Below are 24161 nucleotides of genomic sequence, written 5' to 3' on the forward strand. Positions count from 1 at the left end.
GAGATTAACAAAAGCAACTTACCACATAAATACAAGTTCCCTGCAACAGGGATACAACGATTACTTTTTTCTTTGAAATCTGAGAGCTTGGGGGCTGCTGATTAACTTAACAGCTAGTGCTGCAGAACTGAAAAGGCCCAGACAGAGGTCAGAGCTATGCAGTGAAGAAAGGGTGAGAGAAGGGAGCAACAGAGCGAAGGTGAGGAGAGGAGCATGGACTGAGTTTGGATGTAGAGCAATAAGGCAAGAGTGATAAGGGGCCGTGGGCAATGGGATGGTGAAAAACAGGTAAGGTGAAAAGTATCTCCAGAACATTCTGCTGTGTAATATTCAATGTACTCCTCTCACACTTTGGCATCTTTCAGAGAGATGCTAGCAAAGACTTCTAATACTTTCTAAGGGTCTTTGGAAGTCACACTAGTTGTCCGTGAACACTTAAAGGAAAAACGTATTAAATATTTCTTTTAACTTTACAATTTTAACCAATATTCCTTTAGGACTTACAGTGCTATTTTGAGTGCCTGCAACCTAAACTCACTAGGAAAAGAACCCCATCACCATGGGCCTATCACTCTCCCTTAGATGCACTATCTCATGTGATCCTTACAAGTGTGTAGTGCAGAAACAGTGTTACTACAAGTGAAGAAACAAGCTCAGAGATCATATAACATGTGTAAGCTCACATATTAAGTAAATGGTAGAGCCAAGACTCAAACCCAGGTCAGTCCAACTCCAACCCCCACGCTTTTGGTTTCTGTTTTGTTGCCTTTTTAAAAATGATGGTGGAATTCACCATTTTAATCATTTTGAAATGGACAATTTGGTGGCATTTTGTACATTCACACAGTGTGCAAACAATGCCACGATCTAGTTCCAGAATATTTTCACTACCCCAAAAGGAAATCTTGTACCCATTAAACAATATAGACCTCATTCCTTCCTCCCTCCAACCCTGGCAACCACTAATCTGTTTCCTATCTATGGATTTGCCTATACTCGGTATTTCATGTAAATGGAATCATTCAATAAATGACCTTTTGTGTCTGGCTTCTTTCTCTTAGCATAATGCTTTATAGGTTCATTCATGTTGGGGCATGTGTCAGAACAACACTCCTTTTTAACACGAGTAATATTTCACTGTATGTACATACTACATTTTGCTTATCCATTCCTCATTGGATGAACATTTGAGTTGTTTCCACCTTTGGCTATTATGAATAACACTGCTTTGAATATTCACATACAACTTTTTGTTGATCACTTGTTTTCAATCCCTTTGGGAAACCCCCTACTTTAAATCACTGCACTGCCCCAACTCTCCAAAATGGGACCGATTACTATGACAATGCTGTAAAATGTCCAAAGAGGCTCAGAAAGTATGTGTTGATGGGACAGTAACTTAAAGATGACACATTCAAAAAAATGTTCTGAATTCTACCAACTGAAACTTTCTCACTTTCACTACTAATTTCTGAAGTTCCCAATTAATTACAGAAGCTCTACCCAACACCAATCTAGCCACTGCTTAAAGTCACCTCATTTTCTTAATTACAAACTCCCCTGTAACAAAATTTCCAAAGCGGAATATCCAAAATGCTAAAATAGTTACATGTACATTGGGATGACATGTCCTATTTTTGAAAACAGAGTGTTTTCATGCGATGTTTCCAGCTAACATCAAAGAGGCTATAGTGGTCAAAAGCTGGAGTGTGAGAAGGTCCCTCCGGAGGACATCAGGGCCTCCAGTGAATCAAGAACTATAGCTGGATGGAAGAAAGGAAGTGACTGAGAGAAACCCCGAGGATTTGTTTTTGTCTTTGGAGGATGGTCTAATGTCTGTTACCTCATCTGTTTCCATGACCGCACATGAAAACATGAAAGTGCAGGGGGTCGAGATGCTACAAGGAGGAATAGCAGGAATTGCCCCCTTTTCCTGGTGATGGATTTGATTTTAACCTGCATATACCACTGAAGGTCCTGAAAACAGGATCTAAGACTTCCAATATCTAGGCTTTTATAGGACTAATTCCTGATGTTACAAACATTCAATCTATTAAGAGCTCCATTCATAAAGCATCCTGAAAATTACTTAAAAGATGGAACTTTCGGTTATTTTCCCCTCTGGTGAAAAGACTGATATCAATTAGCAATTTTTTGTGGCTATTCATAAAATCCCTGTTGTGAGCTTCTGGGGACATTCGCTTGCACAAAACATGAGCAGTGATGGTGTGCAGGACCGTGAGCACCTGAGCATGAATTCCTGGGTAGCCTTCCCACACGCTGCCCCACGGTCACTGCCAGATGTTCTGAGTATCCGCCACTTGACCTCGCTGCACTGTGGCATTCTCTTCCGCAAAATTAAGGGTAAAGCTCTCTAACTCCCAGTACCATTGTGAAAATTAAATTATAAATGTCCTCACTTGCCCCCTTCTTCCACGTTTTCTTCACTGAGTAGCTTCCTAAGATATCACTTTGAGCTCTGCCGAGGCTTTTGCGGTTCTGTAGCAATAACTATTATCCTGGTCAGCACCCCCAAGGACCCCAGACTTAAAAGAAGAAAGGCTGACAGTTTTGCCTTTGTCACGTATCTCCCCTATCCCGCAATATATTGATGCTACCACCTGTCACTACCAACACCAATCAATACTGATATCAAACTGGAGAAACAGAGCGGAGGGCGCATACAGAGATAAATCGGGGGGAAGGCCAGATCACCCTATGCTGTCATCAGCAGACTACAATCTTCTTGCCTCTCTTAATGCATGATAAAAATGCTTCAGCAGCTCATTCATTTGAACGCACATGTCCAGCCTGCATCAGTAGCCAACATCATGCAAAGACCATTGATCTGTCCATTTCCCCTTGGTAAGCCTACATTATGAATGTTTCTCCAGAAGATGATGAAACAGATACGTGTTTTCTGAGCAACGTAACGGGGCAGCTTTAATGAACGATTCTCTTTTTGTTACTATATCACCTGTGCTTTACGTAGTCAATAATAAATCATCATGAAGCAATGAGCATTATTTCAAGCAAAAGCAGAGCTTGGTAAGACCCATGGGCTCTTGGCACCAAGCCCATCCACTTGAAAGCTAAGATGACTGGTGAGAAGAGGCTAGTCATCAAGTTACAAGGCTAAAGGAGAGGCAGGCTGCTGCAATCATCTCTCCGCTGTCAGGCTGGACTCCAACAGGACTATTTCCAGTGCGAGTTAACAGGAAGCAGGAGCATGTGGGCAGCACAGGAGGACAAGGGCACAGCCATCTCTGGATGAACAAGGGCTCTCTTCTTCTATGAAGGTTTTCTTTTATTTCTGTTTCACCCAGTGCCAATAAAGCCCCCTTGAAACCAACTTGAGAGACATCTGCCAGACTCCCTCCTGATGCCTGATGAGACCCAGAAATCCTTGTCGCCAAACTCAGCAGCAGCAGCCACAGGCGCAGAACACTTCTGGACGTTTTGTCAGAAATGTCTGGCACACAGAGGCTGACCCTAGAATTCCATGAGCACAGTCAGTGAAGAATTTGGTTCAAGCAACAGTCCATCCTTACCACAGCCATAAAAACCACATTCTACAAGTGTACATAACCAAAAAAATGAAGCAACAAAAAGCTGGGTGTAAAGCTATGGTCTGTACAATCTCAATTTTTAAAATTTCTCTCTTTTTTCACAACATTGGTGTCATGTGGTATAGAGTACACATGCATTTAAAGTGTGCTTATTCCGCAATGAATATCACCTCACACATGTTACAATGGCTATCATCAACAAGACAAATAATAACAAGTGTTGGAGAGGCTGTGGAGAAAAAGGAATCCTCATACACTGTTGGTGGGAATGTAGTACAGCCACTTTGGAAAACAGTATGGAGGTTCCTCAAAAAATTAAGAATAGAATTACCATATGACCCAGCAATCCCACTCCTGGGTATCTACCCAAAAAAAAGCTGAAGACATTTATCCGTAAAGAAACATGTGCTCCGATGTTCACTGCAGCTTTAGTTATGGTGGCCAAGACGTGGAAACAACCAAAATGTCCTTCGATAGATGATTGGATAAAGAAGATATGGTATGTACACACAATGGAATACTACTCTGCCATAAGAAAAGATGAAATAATGTCATTTGCAGCAACATGGATGGAACTTGAGATTATTATGCTGAGCAAAATAAGTCCAGAAAAAGTCAAGAGCCATATGATTTCACTGATATGTGGTATATAAAACTGAAAACAACAAAAGAACAAGACAAACGAAGAAACAAAACTCATAGACACAGACAATAGTTTAGTGGTTACCAGAGGGTAAGGGGAGAAGGTGGTGGTATATAAGGGTAAAGGGGAACAAATATATGGTGATGGAAAGAGAACTGACTCTGGGTGGTGAACACACAATGGGATTTATAGATGATGTAATACAGAATTGTACACCTGAAATCTATGTAACGTTACTAACAATTGTCACCCAATAAACGTAAAAAAAAAAAAAAAAAAAGTGTGGTTATCCCAAGTTAATGGACTGTAGGTACTTTCAGAAATGAATAGGTATTACATTCATAATTGTAAAGTAACTAATTTTTAAAAGAAAACTTATAGATCAGACTGAAAACATTCATTCCATAACCATTTTCTAAAAACTTACTCTGTTCAAAAATCATCGAAAGGCGGGGGGTGGGGAAGTATAATATAAAAGAGATCCAGTGGCTTACAGAAAAGAAAAATCCATATAAGGCCACATGCAAGTAAAAAGCCAACTAACTTAGTTGAGATTATATTCTAAGAAAAATGTAAAGTGCTCAGCTTCCATGATTTTAAACATAGTACCTATCATGTATGGAGAACTTTTCTCAGGCTCTATGCTAAACATTTGGCTTCCATTATCTACTAATATTTCTGATAATCCTTTAAGTGTTTTATAAATTTTACAAATGAGGAAAGTGAAATTTACAAAGGCTGAATGACTTCTCCCTTGCCAAACAACAAGTAATTGGAAGAGCCACATTTTAAACATGAGTCTGTCCATCTTTACCAGCTTTATAAATTTTTTAAAAGGGTACAGAAAACATTCAATAATATAGTAAACAAAAATATAATGTAATTTCATCTTATGAGCACATATAGGAAGCAGTCAGGAATATAATGATAGAGCAGCAGAACGGGAGAGCAGAAAGCATAAAAAAACAGAATTGAGGTGAGTAATACCTAGACATTAGGTCAAATATTAGGGTTAATGACCCAGCAATCCCACTTCCGGGTACTTACCAAATAGAATTGCAATCAAGATCTTGAAAAAAATGTCTATATTCCCATGTTCATTGCAGCACTATTCACAACAGTCAGATGTGGAAACAACCTAAATATCCATCAATGGATAAATTAATAAAGAAAATGTAGTATATATATACAATGGTGTATTAGTCAGCCTTTAAAAACAAGGAAATAAGGGACTTCTACAATATGTAACAACATGGAAGAAACTTGAGCACATTATGCTAACTGAAATAAGCCAGTCACAGAAGAACAAATACTTCATGTTTTACTCCTGTGAAGTATCTAAACTAGTGAAATTCATAGAATCAAGGAGTGGAATGGTAGATGCCAAGGGCTGGGGGAAACGGAAAATGGGGAGTTGCTGATCAATGGGTATAAAGTTTCAGTGAAGCAAGATGAGCACATTCTAGAGATCCGCCAAACACCACTGCGCCTGTAGTGAACTATATTGCATTACACACCTACAAATTTATGAAGAGGATAGGTCTCATGTTGTGTTCTTACCACAATAAGAGAAAAAGAAATGAAAGAATGTAAACTTCTCTTATCTGGGCCTCAGGATCATACTGTGCTACGGAACTATGATTATCTGACAACCCCTGGGCACAGCTCTGATTTCTAAATCTCCAGTCTCGACTGTGGAAGGCACAGCCAGAATAGAAAAGTATCTTTCAACTTCTGTACCCTGCCTGGTGCAATAGCTCCGCAATTACTATTTGCAGTGTCCCCAAAGAAATGAAACCAGCAGCTGAATTCTACCCACTGGCCACAGGTTTTCTCACCTAGAATAGATCATCTTGTCTACAGATATCTCAAATATATTTCCCATGCACTGGACTGGAACAAAGAGTTTAATCAACTTCTTATTTCACAGATGTCAGTAATAGGAGTTAACTATTAAAACCTTGATCATACTCATGAGACAGTCAAATCAGTGGAAAAGATGAGCCTCAGTACTGTAAATGTAACAGATCCCAAATGGAGTCTGTCTACACAACTCAAACAGTGGGCTTAGCAAGTGACCCAGGCCTGAGAACATACTCTGATTTCTCACTTCTCTTCTAGCTCTAAAATTCTGAATCAAAGTTCAAACAAGGCACTAGAAAGGCTGTTTTTTTGTTTTTCACCATTGTCACTGTGAAAATGTCACCAGAGTTTCAAAGAGGGTTTGAACAGAAGGCAAGGTTAATTTCTTTTAAATCTTACTTTACCCAACGGGACTAAGTTCTTCTGAACAGTTTTCTCAAAAAGCCTCACAAGCATTGATATGCAGAGAGCTTTAAGACAAGAGAGAATGTCTTTCTATCTTGGTCTTACTTAAAGCTGGTTCTCTGCACGAACAGAAATCAGGATTTTCAAAAGAATCAACGGATCCATCTCCCCATGGCTGAAGACTAGGCCACAGCTCTGCCTGTGAGGTACCTGAGGGCAAATGCTGTCAAATGGTCTGTTTCCACCTGTGGTCTGGGCACCTCCTTAGCATGCTTGCCTGAGGCCAAAGGAAATATGTGGTACATACCAGGTTTTCTCAGCCTAAACAACGCACGTCCCCATTTGGCCCAAATAGATGTGTAGAGTACTTACTTAGATTCTCTTTTTGCTATCTATTCTAAAGGAAGATTAAAAACATGCAAATATAGCAATAATTTGCCACCCTGAAAAAGACATGAAAATCCGAAGAAAATAAAAATAGATCCCACTTATATCCTATGGAAATACTATGTACTGTGCCAATATTGAACTTATTGGCTCAGACTTTAACTGCAGTCTGAAAAGTCAGCATCATTATCTGCATTTTACCAAAGCGGAAGCGGATTCAGAGAGACGTGCCCCAAGACTACACAGTTGGGCAGTGAAAAGGTCAGGATTCAAATTCACATGTGATTAATTCTAACACCTCTTCCCACCATCCTGAACTGCTTTCGTACTAGCAAAATATTCCTGTATCTCCAACAGCACAGCTCGTCTTTCACCAAGACACCCTTTCTAAAGTACCACGGCCAGCTCCTAGTCCCCTGAAAGCACCATCAGCACCGACCACTGGCACAGGATGTAATACAGGTGCACCATTCGCATCACAAGTAAGTGAAAATACCACCTCAAGGTCATCCGTTGATATACTTGGCTGCTGAGGTGGCTGCCTTCCACTAATTAGAATAAAGCACCTTACATGCTTCCCGGGATGTCTTAACTAAAGAGATCAATCTTTTCTGCCACTAGAATCTGGATAATTTCTAAGTTCTCAAGCACCTGCTCATTATCCCCCGTTCTGTATTGAGAGCATTCTTCTACTGTTACTGAGTCACCTTTGTACCTTCCATTAGGCACTCTCTACTTTCACAGTATGCATCCTCAGACAGTAGGTGCAAAACCCAATGAAAAATAATGATTAAATGAATGTGTATTCTTAAGTTGAACTATGTGAATTTGTTGACATTTGACAATTTTTGATTCACACAAAAAAATGGTACTTTCAAATGGTTCAAAATAAAAGCCAAAAACACAGAAGCTTCTGTAGAGATTAAATTTTCTTTTCCTGTCATGCAACTGTCCTGGTGTAAGTAGCCCAGGATGTTACGGCGGTTCCACAGTGCAAAGGACCCAGGCTCCTTCCATCTCATTTTCCTGCCACACGCGACACATGACATGCCATGATGGCCATCACATAGTCTAAGGTCTCAGCTCCACCTCCCACCATTGTATCCACATTCCAGCCAGCGCGGATGGAGGAGGGGCAGTGGAACGCAAGCCCCTACCCCTAAAGTCAAGACCTAGACATGCTGCCCGAGGTCTCCTGATCATCACCCTGGTCACGGCTTCCTCACACGGCCACATCTAGCTGCAAATGACATTAGGAAATTCTACTGCAGCTGGATAGCCATATGCCCAGCACAATTTAGGGAAGAACTGATCTTAGGGGTACCTGCAACCTCTGCCACATACCAAGAGAACTGTTACACAATGCTACAGAATTTCCATGGCAGATCACATAAAGCTTACTGACTTGAAAGGCACCGGAAAAGCATTTGGAAAGATGATAATGGAGTTATTCAAGGAAGTTTAAATCAGCATTCTTAGCACAGCACATTTCTAAGAAGCAGATACAGAACATGCACAAGTTCACTGGTGGCTTAAGAAAACCCTGCCCTTTGGAGAAAGCTGCCCATTGTCAGTCTGGTACAGCCCACATGCAGGTTCTGCTCTCTCTTCCCCAGTTTGGGAGATCATATCGAGTGGTGCATCTTTCTCTTACTTTAAGATGAGCTGGAAAGACTTTGTAGGATGTGTATCTTGTACGAAATGAAATAACTTAGCATACTTAAGCATTCTTTATGATTTTTTCAAATCCATTTTTGAGGCACCAAGTTACCAGTGCTTCCTTCCGAGATCCCACAAGACTTTGAATACCATATTTATTAAAGTCGTTTGAGCTGCTGGTATAAAACTACCATGTAACCAAAACCAGGTGATTGTCACATTGGTTTGCCCCACTTTAAGAAAAATCAGTATATAAGATATACCCTCTCCAAAAGTTAAGAAGGTAACTGAGGGTCTCAGTTAATATGATGACACATAAAGCTATGAATGACACATTTTCAGGTACCAGACCACATGGAGGAGCCTCAGCTACTGTATGTGACCTGACATTTTCTCAACTCAACACTTCAGAAAAACATTACCAGAACTGATGAAAAGAACACTGCACTGCAGAGTTTTCAGCGATTTCAGAAAACGTGCACTCTCTGGAATCAGATTTCCAATCAAATCCCAATTCCATACTTAACTGGCTAATCTCAAGAAAATTGCCTATCCTTGTCCTTTCTGCACTTCAGTCTCCTCAGCCACAAACTAGGGACAATAAGAACACCTACTTCATAGGTTTACTATGAGGGTTAAATGAGTTAATATTTGTAAATTGCTCATAATAGTGCCTAACAGATAGCCAGCACACAATTCTTAATGCAAACTAGACTGGGCACGAGAATTAACAGGCTTCAAGTGCAAATTTCCCATAATCTTTCATTTCTCTTTTTAGTATATCAAATATTAAAAAGGGAAATAAAGCATGAAAGCTCCAGATCATAGTCCTGGCTTCCACAGTTGGATAAACATGACCCCTTCATCCATTACAGCCAGGCAGGCAGGCTCTGTGGTGGGAAGATCTAACAGAATGAAAAAGACAGCCTTTATCTCCATGGGGAAGAGAAAAAGAGGTAGAATAGAAGTGTGTTCCAATTTTCCCTTTCCCTCTCTTTGGATTGAGGATAATGTCAAGGTCAAAGGAGAGCTTCAGCCCTTACACCACAGAGCATTCTAGAAAGATCACTTTTCAGGCTGCCCTGCTGACCAACCTAGGGCACAGCTGTTATCACGGTGGCTGCACAATGCAACCACATAAAAGTGACCCTGAAGTTGAGATTCCCAAGCTGCCCTTGAGACTCATGTGGTGAAGACAGAGTTACTTGGAAGTCCAGCCAGAAAAATTGCCAGATTAAAGGAGGGGATTGGTGGCTGTGGCAGTGACCGTGTGACTCTGTAGCAAGGCCTGGGGCTCAGAGCCCAGTGCCAGTTCATCCAGGAATGTACAGTGCAGGAGAAACCAAGGGGAGGATGAGCCAGTTGGAGCATGCCATGCCACTGGGCCTTGCTTGAGCCCAGGGATGCAGAACTATGTGTACCTGCAGAAAAAGCCACTCTTGTGGGCCAGGGACACTGTTCCCACCTGAAAGAAGGCAGAACATAGCACACCCAAGAACCCTTGCCACCATGAGACTATTTGCACCACAATTCTGCTCTCCCTCATGCCCCATGTACACAGACACCAACTATACATTTCCTCTGCACATGAGTTAAAAACGGTGACCATTCCCCACCATATAATTGAAACACAAAAGATTGACAGGTTCTTGAGAAAAGAATGTTCCTATAATTATGTAAAAAGCATAAAGATAAAATCATTCATTCATCAAACAATATGAGTCCTGTGGAGATGCAGCAGTGAATAAATACAACTTAGTTTGCAACATCAAACTTATGAAGATACAGGCTTTTTGAAGATACAGGCTCTCTAAACTATCATAATTGATGATGGGGAGTAAATTTGGCACACCGCTTTGGAAAACTATTTGCACTATCTCCTAAAGCTAAACAATGCCTACCCCCAACAAATCAGTAGTTCTACTCCTACTAGGTACTAACCCAAAAGAAACTAGTATTTTTATCCACCAAAAGACAGGTATAATAATGTGTATAGCAGTTTTTTTTCTTAATTGCCAAATACTAGAAACAAACCAAATGTCTATCAGCCGGAGAATGGATAAATTATGGGATATTGCCCAATGTAACATTATTCATGAATAAAAAAGAATGAACTCATACACTCAGCAACATAGATGAATCTCATCTATAGTATGATGAGGGAAAGAAGATTCAAAAGAGTAAGCACTGTGTAATTCCATTTATACAAGGTTACAGAACAGGTAAAACTAACTATGGGAATAAGATCAGAATAATGTCTACATGGGAGGAGGAAATGAGCAGAAGAAAGGCAATATCCACTTGGAACAGGCATGAGGAAGCCTACTGGATTCTGGAAATGCTCTGTGACTTCATCTGAGTGGTAGTCTCACACACACACCTACACACACATAGATACATGCATACATACATAGATACATGCAAATAGTCTTCCTATCCCATGACCAAAACCTGAACAAACCACACTGGTGCCTGGCTGCCAGCAGTTCTGGTGTCCACGATAACTACATTCTCATTCCTGCTCTTCAAGGAGTTTTGTGGAAACATTTAAACCAAGAGTCCCTTAACTTTAGATTCAGTGTTTAAGCTTTTTAAGATCACAGATCTCTTTAAGAATCTGATAAAAGCTAGGGGACCCAGAAAAAAAAAGCATAAAATTTTGTATATATTTTGATTGTCTTAAGTAATACCTAATAGCTCCTAACAACAGAAATGTACAACTATTACAAGGAATCTGAAATATTTTCTCAAGAATCCAGTCTAACAGAATGCAGGTGTATGTTTATTTACAATAAAGCTAAAGACTAATACAACATAAAGACTAACATATTACTTTGTTTTTAGCTAGAGTTATTTGTAATAAATGCTAATACTATGTATCTCCTACTATGATTTTGCTGTATTCTTAAGAATGGTGGAATTAACTAATTATTACTTAATAAATGAGTCCATTTCATTAAAAAATATATTTTGAAATCTGCAGTAATTACATAGATGAATTTAAAATACAATATAAATGTATTTTTCATTTCTAACTCATTTTTAATCCTATCTGATTTAAAAGACAAGTGCATAAAGCAATAATTACAAGTCTGGATGATAGACATACAATATATAAAGATATAATTTGTGTGACAATCACAGCACAAAGATGGGGAGAGGAAATGGAACTCTATAGAAACAAAGGTTTGTTTACTATTGAAATCAAGTTACCATTAAAATATAAAACAGATTGTGAAAAATTAAGATGTTAATTGTAGTCCCAGGGAAACCAATAAGAAAGTAATTAAATAATATAGTAAAATAAATAACAAGGGAATTAAAATGGCATACTATAAAATATCTACTTAACACAAAGACAGTAATAATGAGGAATAGAGGAACAAAACTGGTAGACATAAATCATACTTTATCAGTAACTACATTAAACTTAAATAGATTAAACACTCCAATTAAAAGAAAGAAATTGGCAGAATAGTTTTTTTTAAAAGATCAAACTATCTACTGTCTACAGAATTTAGATTCACAGAGAATGAAAAATATATACCATGAAAACAGTAAGCAAAAGATAGCTGGAGTGGCTATACAAATATCAGACAAAACAGACTTTAAGACAAAAATTGCTATTAGACATAAAGAACATTTTTAAATGACAAAAAAGTCAATTCACAAAGAAGATATAACAGACAGAAGCATTTATACACCTAATAAAGGTACATCAAAAACATGAAGCAAAAACTGACAGAATTGAAGAATAGACAATTCAACAATAACTGAAGACTCTAAAACCTTACTTTCGATAATGAATAGACAATAATGAATAGACTGATACTCTAGTTAGACAGAAGATCAATAAGAAAATAGAATACTTGAGCACTATAAACCAGGTAGTCCTAACACACATCTATAGAACACTCCACTCAACAACAGCAGAATACAGTTCTTCTCAAGTGTACATGGAACATCCTCCAAAGTACACCATATGGTAGACTATAAAACCTCAATAAATTAAAAAGATTGAAGTCACATAAACTATATTATCTAACTATGATTTAATGGAATTAGAAGTCACAAACAGGGGAAGTTAATAAATATATGGAAATAAAACAACATACTCCAAGGGATCAAAGAAATCGTAAGGAAAACTGGAATATACTTTGAGATAAAGAAAATATTTATGAGATTCAACTACAGCAATGAGAAATGAGAAATTTGGAGCTGTAATCACCTATATTAAAAAAGATGTCAAATCAATAATCTAACCTTCCATGCTAACACTAAGTACAAACTAAAACCAAAGCAAACAGAAAGAACTAAAAATAAAGATTAGAGTGGAAATAAATGGAATAGAAAACATTAGAGAAAATAAGTGAAACCAAAAGTTGGTTCTTTCAAGAGATTAACAAAATTGACAAGCCTTTAGCTAGACTGACCGAGAAATAAAGCGAAGACTGAAATTAGTAAAATCAGGAATGAAACAGGTGACATTACCACCAACCTTACAGCAATACAAACGAATACTCCTATACAAAGGCATACTATGAACAATTGTATGCCAGCAAATTGGATAAAGTAGATAAAATGGAAAATTCCTAGAAAGACACAAACTACCAAAACTGACTCAAAATGACACAGAAAATCTGCATAGATCTAAAACAAGAGATTTTATTAGCAAACAAAAACCCAAATAAAAACCCAAGCCTAGATGGCTTCACTGGTGAATTCTACCAATATTAAAAGAATGAACACCAACCCTTCACAAACTCTTCCAAAATAAAGAAAAAGAGCATGACTTCCCAATTCATATTTTGAGGCCATTATTACTCAGATACAAAAACCAGACAAAGACATCCCAAGAAAACTACAAAACAATATTCATTAAGAATAAAGACACATAAACCTTCAACAAAATACTTTAAAAAAAAAAATTAAACTTAGAATCTAAAGGTCTAGTTCCTAGAAAATGGGGCTGCTTCCACAGGAGACCAAAATCATCCTTTAAGTTTTGACCACATTCCCTACTAGGCACTTAAGCAATCTCATTACTATTCACCCCATAATAAAGCAGGCGAAATCAATGTAATTATAAATAAATCTAGCAAACTCACCCCGTCTCCTGCCACCTACCAAAACTGTGTAGCAGATTTTTAAGGCGAGTCTTTCTACCTTTGTGATTGATGTGTTAACCAGCATTACTCTAAAATCAGGTTTTTTAGAGAAATCAGATTACATAAAATACAACTTTCCATGCTATACAATATTCCTAATAAAGAAGCCATTTGGCTCTTAATGAAATATCTCCATTTGGCTGCCAAAAAACCAGCTGATTTCTTTGAAATTTCAGTAGGCTATTCTAAGCATAAGAGTATTTTTTAAGCATTCCATAAGGGCACTGCTCTCACCTTCCTCCCTTTACCACACTGTAGATAAATTTATAGTTTTGAGTGGTAGAAAGTCTTACTTTTGATATTATAGCCCTTTTGATATTATAGCCCTGAGGACTTAGCAACTCAGAACCACCACAAATCTCAATGAAACCCCCTTCTCTGAAGCAGTGTGGTTTACAGACCTCATTAAGCCTTTGAATTACCAGAGGAACTTATTAAAATGCATATTCCCAAGTCTTCCTTAACTTATTCTGGTATGTTTGTAACTGGGCCCAGGAATCTGCATTTTGACTCACCTGCTCCCCAAATATTCCTAACTACACTTTAAGAAAACACAGTCTTGAAGGTACTTAATTTCTAGATTCATCTTCTATGCTTAACAGGAACCGGTATGGGCCAATATAGGTCCCCAGGAGAACCCTCTCGTGTCTGATGTCCCAACCCATTGTTTCAGAATGCTAGTGGGCCTCTTGATCACAAGCATTTCCTAGAGAGGTGGGAAGGAAAGTCTCGACATCGTGTTCCTAGAGACTCAGGGAAGAACCTACTAAACAGCAAGCAGGAATATTTTACTATAGAAATAATGTGGGTTAAAGAGGCAGGATTTCTTGCACAGCTGTCTCAAGTATTGAGGAATTACAGAGTGTGTAAAAGATATCACATTTCTGGGTTGTGCTACCAAAAATGGGAGATCCTTCTAAGGCCCATCTATGCTATTCAACTGTTAGTAACTAATACTAAGCAGAAGAAGAGACTGTCCGCTACAAAAGATTCTCTGCCAAACTGAAGATTATTTCCAAGTTGCAAATCACTTTAAGCAGGTTATTTCTAAATTAAAAACCGCTGCCTACAAAATAAGCAAGTACATGACTACATCGTAATTAAGTTGGTGCTAGCCTTAACCCTCCTCTTTCTCTCTCTCTCTCTCTCTCTCTCTCTCTCTCTCTCTCTCTCTCTCTCTCTCTCTCTCTCTCTCTCTCTCTCTCACACACACACACACACACATCCTTAGATGGACTGAATGGCCCAAAAGAAAGTCAACTTACAAGGAAAGGATACCAGAGGTCCTTTATGGTAGTGTTTTTAAAATTACAGGATTGAAATCTATTTAGTATGTATACATGAGCTTTCCGAAAGTGGAATAGAGTGGAATGGAATGCATAATTCTAGGTATAGTGTTTGGTAAAATCTTTTCTAACATAGGAATCCTGGCACCATAGGAAATTTTGGAGAGGGGGAAGCTATCTGTGTATATGTACAAGTATGGAAACAATAACACCATTAATAAATAGCTCACACATTTGGAGTTTTGGCATGCTGTGGCATGGAGTAACCACAGCTGAAAATAGTCCTGGAGCGAGAGGCTTCTTGCTTCTGCCTTAACCATGAGAACCATCAGTGAGGGCACTGTGTTTGGTGTTCACGACAGAGTGCCATCTGAATGCTGGACTCTCTTTTGGGACCCTTTTCCATGAGCCACAGTGAAAACCACTGACTCAAGGGAAACTCGCCCATGGGGTTTCTGAATATATCATAAGACAGGGACTCGAAGGAGGAGTAAGAGATGCTCATGATACATTGGATGGGGTGTCAAAATCATTTAATTGAATATTCAAATAAATGGGACATAATTTTGTACCCCAAAGTGGGTATGAAAATTGGCCATATTGCTCATACAAGTATTTCAGATTTTAAGTTGTACTGTCCCCAGACAATACGACTTTTAAAGTACGACTTACGAATCACACACATTGTGCTATACTATAAAGAAGAAAAATAACTTTTATGAATGTTAACATCTGAGTTCCCACAGTTCGGATTCCATATTGTATTCACTGCTGGAGAAAAAAAAAGGATGTATGGGCATGTGTGTGTTTGAGTGTAATAAAAATTTTGAAGAAGGAACCTTAGTCTGTCAAGAATGTCCTCATAAGTGTTAGGTTTTATTTTGGCAGTTTCTAATATAGCTGAAGAAAATGATCTTAGTGGAAGAGAAAGTATAAGCTTTTACAATTTAGAAGCAGGCAACAAGGGAAGTCTTCAGATGCTCTCAAAAGAGGAAACCCTGGATATGCCTCAGAGACTCTGTCTCCAAACTGTCCTTTGATGTAAATGCAGTTATATAAAGTACTCTTGTACTGACAAGGCCTTGGGCCCCATGTAAAGAATCTCCTGGACACAGCAGGGTCTTCCTCCTCCCATGATATTTACATAAATACACAAACACATACGCGCACACACACACACGTACACATAAGTACCAGCCACGTTTCTTTTTGAGAACAAACATAAATATAAACATCAGCCAGGCAACAACAACAACAACAAAAAGTCTTATAATTAAGTGTAAGGAAGGAGACTACATTGTTTTTCTTGCCATATTACACAATCAATATTGGGTTGAACCACATGACTCTACTAACATTTGACTGTTTGACTTACAGAAATGACAGTTCAGCAAAGTTCAACCTAATATTGATGGAATCTGGACCATGTACCAAGGATAATTATATTTAATGTACTACCTTTACAAAATGATAGTGAAAATAACAATGCTACAGTGAGTCTTATGATAATTTCACAAAAGTTATAGAAAGAATAATGAGGAAGGATGCCTTAAGACAATGTGCTTGCAGGGGTGGGATATAAACAAGCAAGAGTAGGAAGTCAAATCAATATATTATCACTGAATACATACAATTCAGAAGATATTTCATCCTTGTTCTGAAGCACCTACAATTTAGTTGGGAAGATATAATGAAGAAAATTGTACCTAAGCCTACTATTTAATAATCACTTGGGGCAGATATACTGGCACAAAGAATATCAAACGGACATGTCCTTAGAATTTAAATAGTTTAACTCCTTTATAAAAACAAAAGCCAAAAAACTGATGCTTAAAGATGTTAGAACTATTAACATACCAAAGGTTTCCCTGTTCACTAGTCATATTAAGAAATGTTTAAATGTCAAAAAATGTTTAAAGTGCTCCATCGATTTAAATATTGCATAGAGGTCAAGGAGGGTTAAGATCAAATAAACACCACTGGATTTCACAAATAGAAGATGGACAAAAAAATAATAATAAATCCCAGAGGGATTAAACATTTAAGTAAAAAGGCTCTGGATAAGCAGACTGATTGCATGTGTTTATTTCCATCTCTTCTCAAAATTCAACTTCAATGACAGTAAAGAAATAAAAAAGGCATAAACAGAAGGACAAAAAGAGGAGAGGCATCATTAGTAGATGAGAGAGTTTAATACATTTTACAGAAACATAAAAGAGCACAAAGAATGAAAACAACTCAGCAGAACAGAGAACGCATCAAAACAAAAGCGCCTGTACAGGGCAATAAATGAAGCAGCCGTCAACTCTCACAACAGTCACACACACAAACACACTCAGGTTGAGGAGCTGGTTCCACCAAGTACTCCAGAATGTGAGGATAAATTACAACACTGACAATAGGGTACTAGCTGAAAACCTGGGGATATAAAATTGAAGGGCCTTCAAGTCCCTTCCTCGATGCCAACATTGGCAAGGGAAGACCTTAAAAAACAGCTATATAGCAAACCTAGGAAAGAATCAGCCCAGATTATAGCCAAAAGTCAGAGAATTCAAAAAGTGGGGGCAGGGGTGGTAGGGAGTTCATTAGTTGAAAAAAACAGAACAATCACATTATCTGATGCATTGAACCTTTCATAATAATATTGAGAGGCACTTGACAGATCTGAGGAAGCACAAACAATTCTAAATAGTTCACATTAAAATAGCAATGAAAAAAAGGCAATTAAAAACTCCAGGGAAAACAAAAAACTTTATGTAAAACAATCTCAGATAAGACTTCATAAAAATTTAAAACTTCAGCTCATCAAAGGATACCATTAAGAGAGTGAAAAAGCAAGCCTCTTTCTGAGAAAAAATGTTTACAAAATATCTATGTGATAAAGGACTCATATCTGAAATATATAAAGAACTTCTAATAAAGAAATAACAAACAACCCAAATAAAAAACAGGCAAAAGACTTAACAGACACTTCACAAAATACTAACTACCAATACATGAAAGGATGCTTATCAGGGAAATGACAGTAAAATTGGGTATCTGGTATGATAGAAATGTTCTATACTTTGACCTGGGTGGTAGCTATACAGATAACTACATACATAAAAATTCACCAAGCTGAATACTTAAGAATTATATACTTTATTCAATAAAAATTATACTTTCATTTTTAAAAACATAATCCTCAGCAATAAATATTTTTTTGCTATATGATTAAAGGATGTGGAATTAGAGGGATGAATATAAGAGAGCTAAATTACCTAATCTTTACCAAACATGAAAGGATAGACCCAGAAGTAGTTACATAAGCATATTTTTGAGAAATCTTATGGTTAGTAAGCACTGCCCCTGGGAAACAATACTGGAGGTTGAGGAGAGGGAGGATAGGGGGCTGCTATTTTTCATAACCAGCCTCTTAATAATATTTGATTTTTTAAACTATGCATATATTAATTTGATGGGAAATAAAATAATTTAATGTTTAAAGAAATTTTAAATCCTAAATTATTAAATATGTGATTATTTATCACATACTTATCACATATCACAAGGTGTCTCTAAATATGCCTCAGTGACACCTTTCATTCTCCCAGTTCACCATCCATTCCTCCTTCTGTATTCTAATTTTCCTTCCCCTTACCATTATCAGTCCATATGGTATAGAAGGAATTTCTCCATCCCAGCTTCAATAGTTGCTTGTGATTTAAGACCATATCCAACCTGTGGTCCTGGCCCTTGTCCAGAGAGATTTTTTTTTTTCTTCCAGGAGGCACAAGGCCCAATTTGGGCCAATGAGGGCTATACTGAGGAGTACTCTGTATAGACATTCTGGTACTTAGAACTGCTGGCAGCCATCTTGCCATCAAGAGAGAAGAACTAGCCCAACAATGAGGCTGACAGGATGGAGAGCGGAGATGAGAGATGGGAGAAGGCACCTGAGCACTGACATCTGTGACTGAGCCCCTGGTTCCATGCAGGCCTGAAGTGTGTTGACCCTTGCCTTTTCATAATTATAAGAGGCCATATTGTGTAATGGAATCCAAGCACTGGAATGCTCGGGTTCATACTCTGGCTTTACTACTTACTGAGTGACCTTGGGCATATTAATTACTTAATCTCTTCCTCATCTATAAAATGGGATGGTAATAGTACCTACGTCATAGGATCAAATGAGTTAATATACATATATAATATACATGCATACATATGCATCTATTTCATAGATGCATTTGTACAAGAATATATGTATATAGAATGCAAATGTATATTTATATAAAACCTCATTCAAAGTTATATGTACAAAACCATATTTTTATTTATTTTAAATTGTTTTCCTTATGCGAGTTTGAATTGAATTTTCTGATACTTACAAGTGGCAGGATTCTAATTCAACACACAGAAGAGAAACCATACAAAACCATTTCATAGATTTAAGCAAATATACATAAAACATAAACATTCTCTATACCCAAAAAATATCATCAAAAACATTAAAAAGTAAAAAGGAAAGGAAGAAAGACTGTTTGCAACCTTTAGGATATGGTTCTACCCTTACAAATAACAAGATGGATGCTACACAAAATGTGCAAACACATAAACATACAATAGGAAAATGAAAGACAAATGTCAAATGGAATACAAGAAATAATGTTCAGTTTTAAAATTCAAAACAAATGAAATAAACAGAAACTAATTTTTCTAATGACATAGCTGAAGATTGTTTTAACTTTTATTATCAGGTGTTGGCAAGTGGCTCAGTGACTGTGGATGAGAATGTAAATTAATACCACCCTTCTGAAAGGCAATCTATCTATAATAAAGATAAGCATACCTTTGAAACAATAATTCTTCTTCCAGGCATTTATCTAAGGAGATACTTAAGGGTATTTGCCAATATTTTTCCTTCAAAGTTTCTCACTGATTTGTAATTATAACCAGGAACGTTGAAAACTATCCAAAATATAGGGGATTCGTTAAAATCCATACATTCCAATACTATTCATTTAAAATGTTGGTAGACAACATACATGTATTGAAGAATGTTCATAATTATTAAATGAAATAAACAGATTACAAAACCATATCTATATCTATATAGTATTCCCCTCTAATCAACATGGGAGATACTTTCCAGGGCCCCCAGTGGATGCCTGAAACCACGGATAGTACCAAACCCTGCATGTACCATGCTTTTTTCTATACATACATACCTATGATAATATTTAATACGTTAGGCACAGTAAGAGATTAATAATAACTAATAAGAAACTAGAATTATAACAATACATCATAATAAAAGTTATGTGAATGTGGTATCTCTCAAAATCTCTTCTTATACTGTACTCACCCCTTCTCTTCTTATGATGTGAGATGATGCAATGCTTATATGATGAGATGAAGTGAGGTGAATGACATAGATGTTGTGACACAGTGTTAAGGCTTGGCTTCTCCTGACCTTCTGACGACAACGGTTATTTGAACACAAGGCCTGCACTCCCATAACAGCTGAGAGGGTTACTAAGTGAATAACGGGTGGGGAAGTGGACACACATGGAGGTGCTGGACAAAGGGATGATTCACATCAAGGATGGGACAGAGTGGGACGGTGAGATGTCACACTATACCCAGAGTGGCATGCAATATAAAACTTACAAATTGTTTATTTCTGGAATTTTCCATTTGATACTATCAGCATGCAGTTGACTGTGGGTAACTGAAATCATGGAAAGCCAAACCGAGGATAAGGGGGGACTACTGTCGTATGAGCCTATATTTCAGTTGTACTCATGTAAATATACACATACAGGAAAAGATCTATAAGGTACACATCAAATAATAGTGAAATCTCTGGGTGGTGAAATTATGAGTGACCTAATTTGTTGGAGTTGTTTTTAGCTTACATGTATATTTCATTCTGTCTCCAATGAACCCTTATTGACTTGCAGTAAGAACGAAAAATGTATTTTAACTTTATAAAAAACTGTAGATTACCTCTCAGAGTAGTTTCAGTCACGCATGTGGAGCCAAAATGCATGCAAGCTGTTAAGTGGAGCACAGATGAGAAAGGGAGTGCAGACAATCCAATTAAAGAGAGTGGACTCTCTTTTGGAAAGATTTGGTTGTAAAAACAAGCAAAGGGTCTTGAGAACATATGCAGTATATAGTTATTGCAATGGAGCATGTGCATTGGGAAAGAGGAAGAGACCAAAGATGCAAAATGAAGGCGTCATGGGGGGAGATGTGTAATGAAGCCTGCAGCACCTGAAGCCTGCTTTCCATTCTCTAGGAGCTTCCAGTGGGCTTGGCTGGGCTACCTTACCTGGATTTCCCCCCTCCCTGTGCTGCACAGGCTGGGGAAGGCCACAGAACTTACCCAGAGGCAAAACCCATACTCTCAGCCTCTTGGTGTCTTAACCTCCTCAACCAGGTGCAACAGGCACTTTTCATCAGCAACTTTCCCCAGGGAAGAAAACAGGACACTTGAAGCCCTGCCCAAGGCTCGTGGTCGACCCCCATTCCCATAGAAGAGTGATCACCATCCACAACTGCAATCATAACACACACTTGACCTTAATAATGAGAAAGTGAGTTTTCACCATTTTGTGAGGGCTTAAATACTATGTAACACAGATTACATTGTCTTTTCATTTATTTTTGGCATAGTAACAGCTGGTGACCTAGATTAAGAAATAATATGTGAAAAGGCACAATATATCACTAAATTCCTTCACAGATGGAAAGTGGATTCAATGAAAAGCTTCAGACCAAAGATTCCAGCAATTACTTGGCAGAGACGGGAGTACCTACAAGTGGGTAAAATGAGGTATGTATGAAAAAAATTTTGACAACACCTAACTCAGATCCCACTAGATCCTGGCTACTTTATGGACAAGTAACCAGGGGCTGGCAAGGGGCAGGAAGCCTTGCTAATTGAGCTTGCTGAAGGAGCGGCAGGAGAGGGTCAGGTTAGTTCAGGATGAGCCTGAGGAGATATTAAAAGAAATACAATCCTCTTACTGCTTTGAGAATGTGCATGAGTGGAGGGCCTCCGGGCCGTGACAGGAAAAGGGACCAGTGCCCCATTCTGCTCAGTTCCTAGGACCAGCGGGAAGTGGATGGCAGCCTCGGCCTGGATCTGAAGAGGAAAATTCACTGCCACAGTGAGCAACGCGGCAAATCTGACTTCCACTAAAACAGGATAACGCTAAACACCCAGTAACCCGGGGATGGAAATCCTTCCACGTGAGAGAACACAGTTCGACTGATATACACCATCAAGCTCATTAGCTGGTATTAATTTTCAAGTTCAAGCTGCCGTATGAATGCCCTTTGCTCAGAACACAAATGAGGACGTCGGTGCGGGCAAGGGCTTGATGACAAGCAGTCACAGGGCAGCCAGCCCAGCCCAGGGCCCGGTACAATACCTCTCCCACCTCTCGGGTATGGACCTGGGGTCCGCTGGTGCATAGCTCTGGGTGAGACAAATAAATTACTGCGGCCAGTTGGCTTGTAAAACAACAGGGAACCCGCCCGTGCAATATGAATTTTTTAATGGAATAAAACGCTCTCCTTTATGCACAAATGTCCAGAGAAGATTTTAGGGTCAGGACATTTTTGACCTTCCAGAGAAGGACACTGGCGTCAAAAGGGTCACACAGAGAGGGAGACCAAAAAAAAGTGTGTATTTAGATCTCTCTTTTGAACTCCAGGATTCCCCAGCGCCGTATTAAAACGATTGTATTTTTCTCGATCACAACACAGACGCTGGGGGTATCTTCTGCGCTAACCTGTTCGTTTCTGCCGCACTCCGTAGCCCCAAACACCCGCCCCCGGAGGAGAGACACTGCCGCAATCTCCCGCCCCGACCTGCGGGCGCGTCCCCACCAGCTGCCTGCCGGCAAGTGGGGAGCGGGCGCCCGGAGGGAGATGCGCTCGGCTCGGGGGCAGCAGGCAGCCCTCCCGCCGCACCTGCGGCCGCTCGTGCCGCGCGCCGGCCCGAAGAGTCGGCAGAGCTGCCAGCCGCGCTGGGGGCGAGGGAGCGGGAGGCTCAGCAGACCGTGCGCCTCCGGGACCGGGTCCGCGCGGCCCTGGCATCCCGCCTCCCGGCCCGGTGCCGCCTCGCTGCAGTCGCCGCGGCCGAGGGCACGGAGTCCCCGCGACCCCGGCCCCGCACCGCTGCCACCCGGCCTCCTTCGCTCCCCTGGCCCGCTGCCCTCGCCGCCTGCCCCATCGCCCGCTCCTGACCTTTTCCTGCGCTCGGTTGAGTCGTTTCTGGACGTTCTTGGCGAAGATGCCCGTCTTGATGTCGGCCATGGCTGCGGGTCCGCGGAGGCTGCGAGCAGCAGAGCGCGCGTGGGGCCGGCGGCGGCTGGGAGGAGGAGGACCTGGAGAGGAGGAGCGGGAGGAGCGGGAGAGGAGCGGCGGGAGAGGAGAGGAGGCGCGGGGAGGCGGCGAGCAGCCGCCAGCGCCGGGAGCCGGGAGGGAGGGGCGCGGCCCGGAACCTGCTTAAAGCGACAGAGCGGAGGCGGGACGCGCCGGGGCTGGCGGCGACGCGGAGCGGGGTGGGGAGGAAAAGAGAGGGAAGGAGCTAGAAGTCAGAATGCCCAGGTAGTGCCCACAGTGATGGAGCAGAAGGCCAGGAGGAGAAAGGGAAGCAGCAGATCCAGAACCTGGAGGCAGCCGGGGTTCTTTTAAGGTGGAGTGTGTGTAGGGGGAGGTTGAGAAAGGGCCAGATTTTTTTCGCCAAAAAAAAGTGGGGGGAGGAGAGAAGAGGGAAAGGAATGCCCGAGGGATGTGGAAACCAGCGAGATTGGAGCTGCTCTCAAGTGAAGGGGCAGGGCTGGTCTTGCATGAGTGCCAGCTGGACCACCCTGGCCAGAGAGTGTACCCTTCGCCAGCCGTGTGGTCGAGAACTGCTGGGCCTCTCTCTGCCCTCGGGAGGCTCACAGCCCAGGAGAGAAACTGACTGGAAAATCAAGACTGTGCAGGAGTCAGAGTGGCAGTAGAGAGAGGAGGGAAGGACCAATCCTGGCATTTGTTTAAACTTTAAGACAAGGCTTGGCGCTTGGGTGGAAAGGTTCCATGTGGAGAAGGGTCGACTCCTTTAAGCCAGGTGCTGAGCTTTGGTCGTTGCTGTAATTCCTGCCCTGAGCAGAGGCCCTGGAATAGGTACGTGCTCATT

The 24161-nt window shown here is 40.0% G+C and overlaps 1 protein-coding gene across 6 annotated transcripts in view; it reads right to left on the reverse strand.

The window, feature by feature from the left end:
• The window catches only part of AMPH (amphiphysin), a 224020-nt gene extending 200508 nt beyond the window's left edge, over positions 1-23512 (reverse strand). For 5 of the 6 annotated variants that reach the window (XM_074340534.2, XM_019710241.3, XM_074340533.2 and 2 more), the window contains exon 1: positions 23225-23512. In XM_074340534.2, the coding sequence (XP_074196635.2) occupies positions 23225-23293 (69 nt within the window). In that variant the 5' untranslated portion in view covers positions 23294-23512. Of the gene's footprint in view, positions 1-21997; positions 22116-23224 lie in introns of all 6 variants that reach the window. The other variant, XM_088797819.1, reaches the window with a different exon arrangement.
• Between the last annotated feature and the right edge of the window lie 649 nt (positions 23513-24161).

The sequence above is a fragment of the Rhinolophus sinicus genome, chromosome 4, assembly GCF_057876585.1.
Source record: "Rhinolophus sinicus isolate RSI-liver-muscle chromosome 4, RSI-T2T, whole genome shotgun sequence".
Taxonomy (NCBI): domain Eukaryota; kingdom Metazoa; phylum Chordata; class Mammalia; order Chiroptera; family Rhinolophidae; genus Rhinolophus; species Rhinolophus sinicus.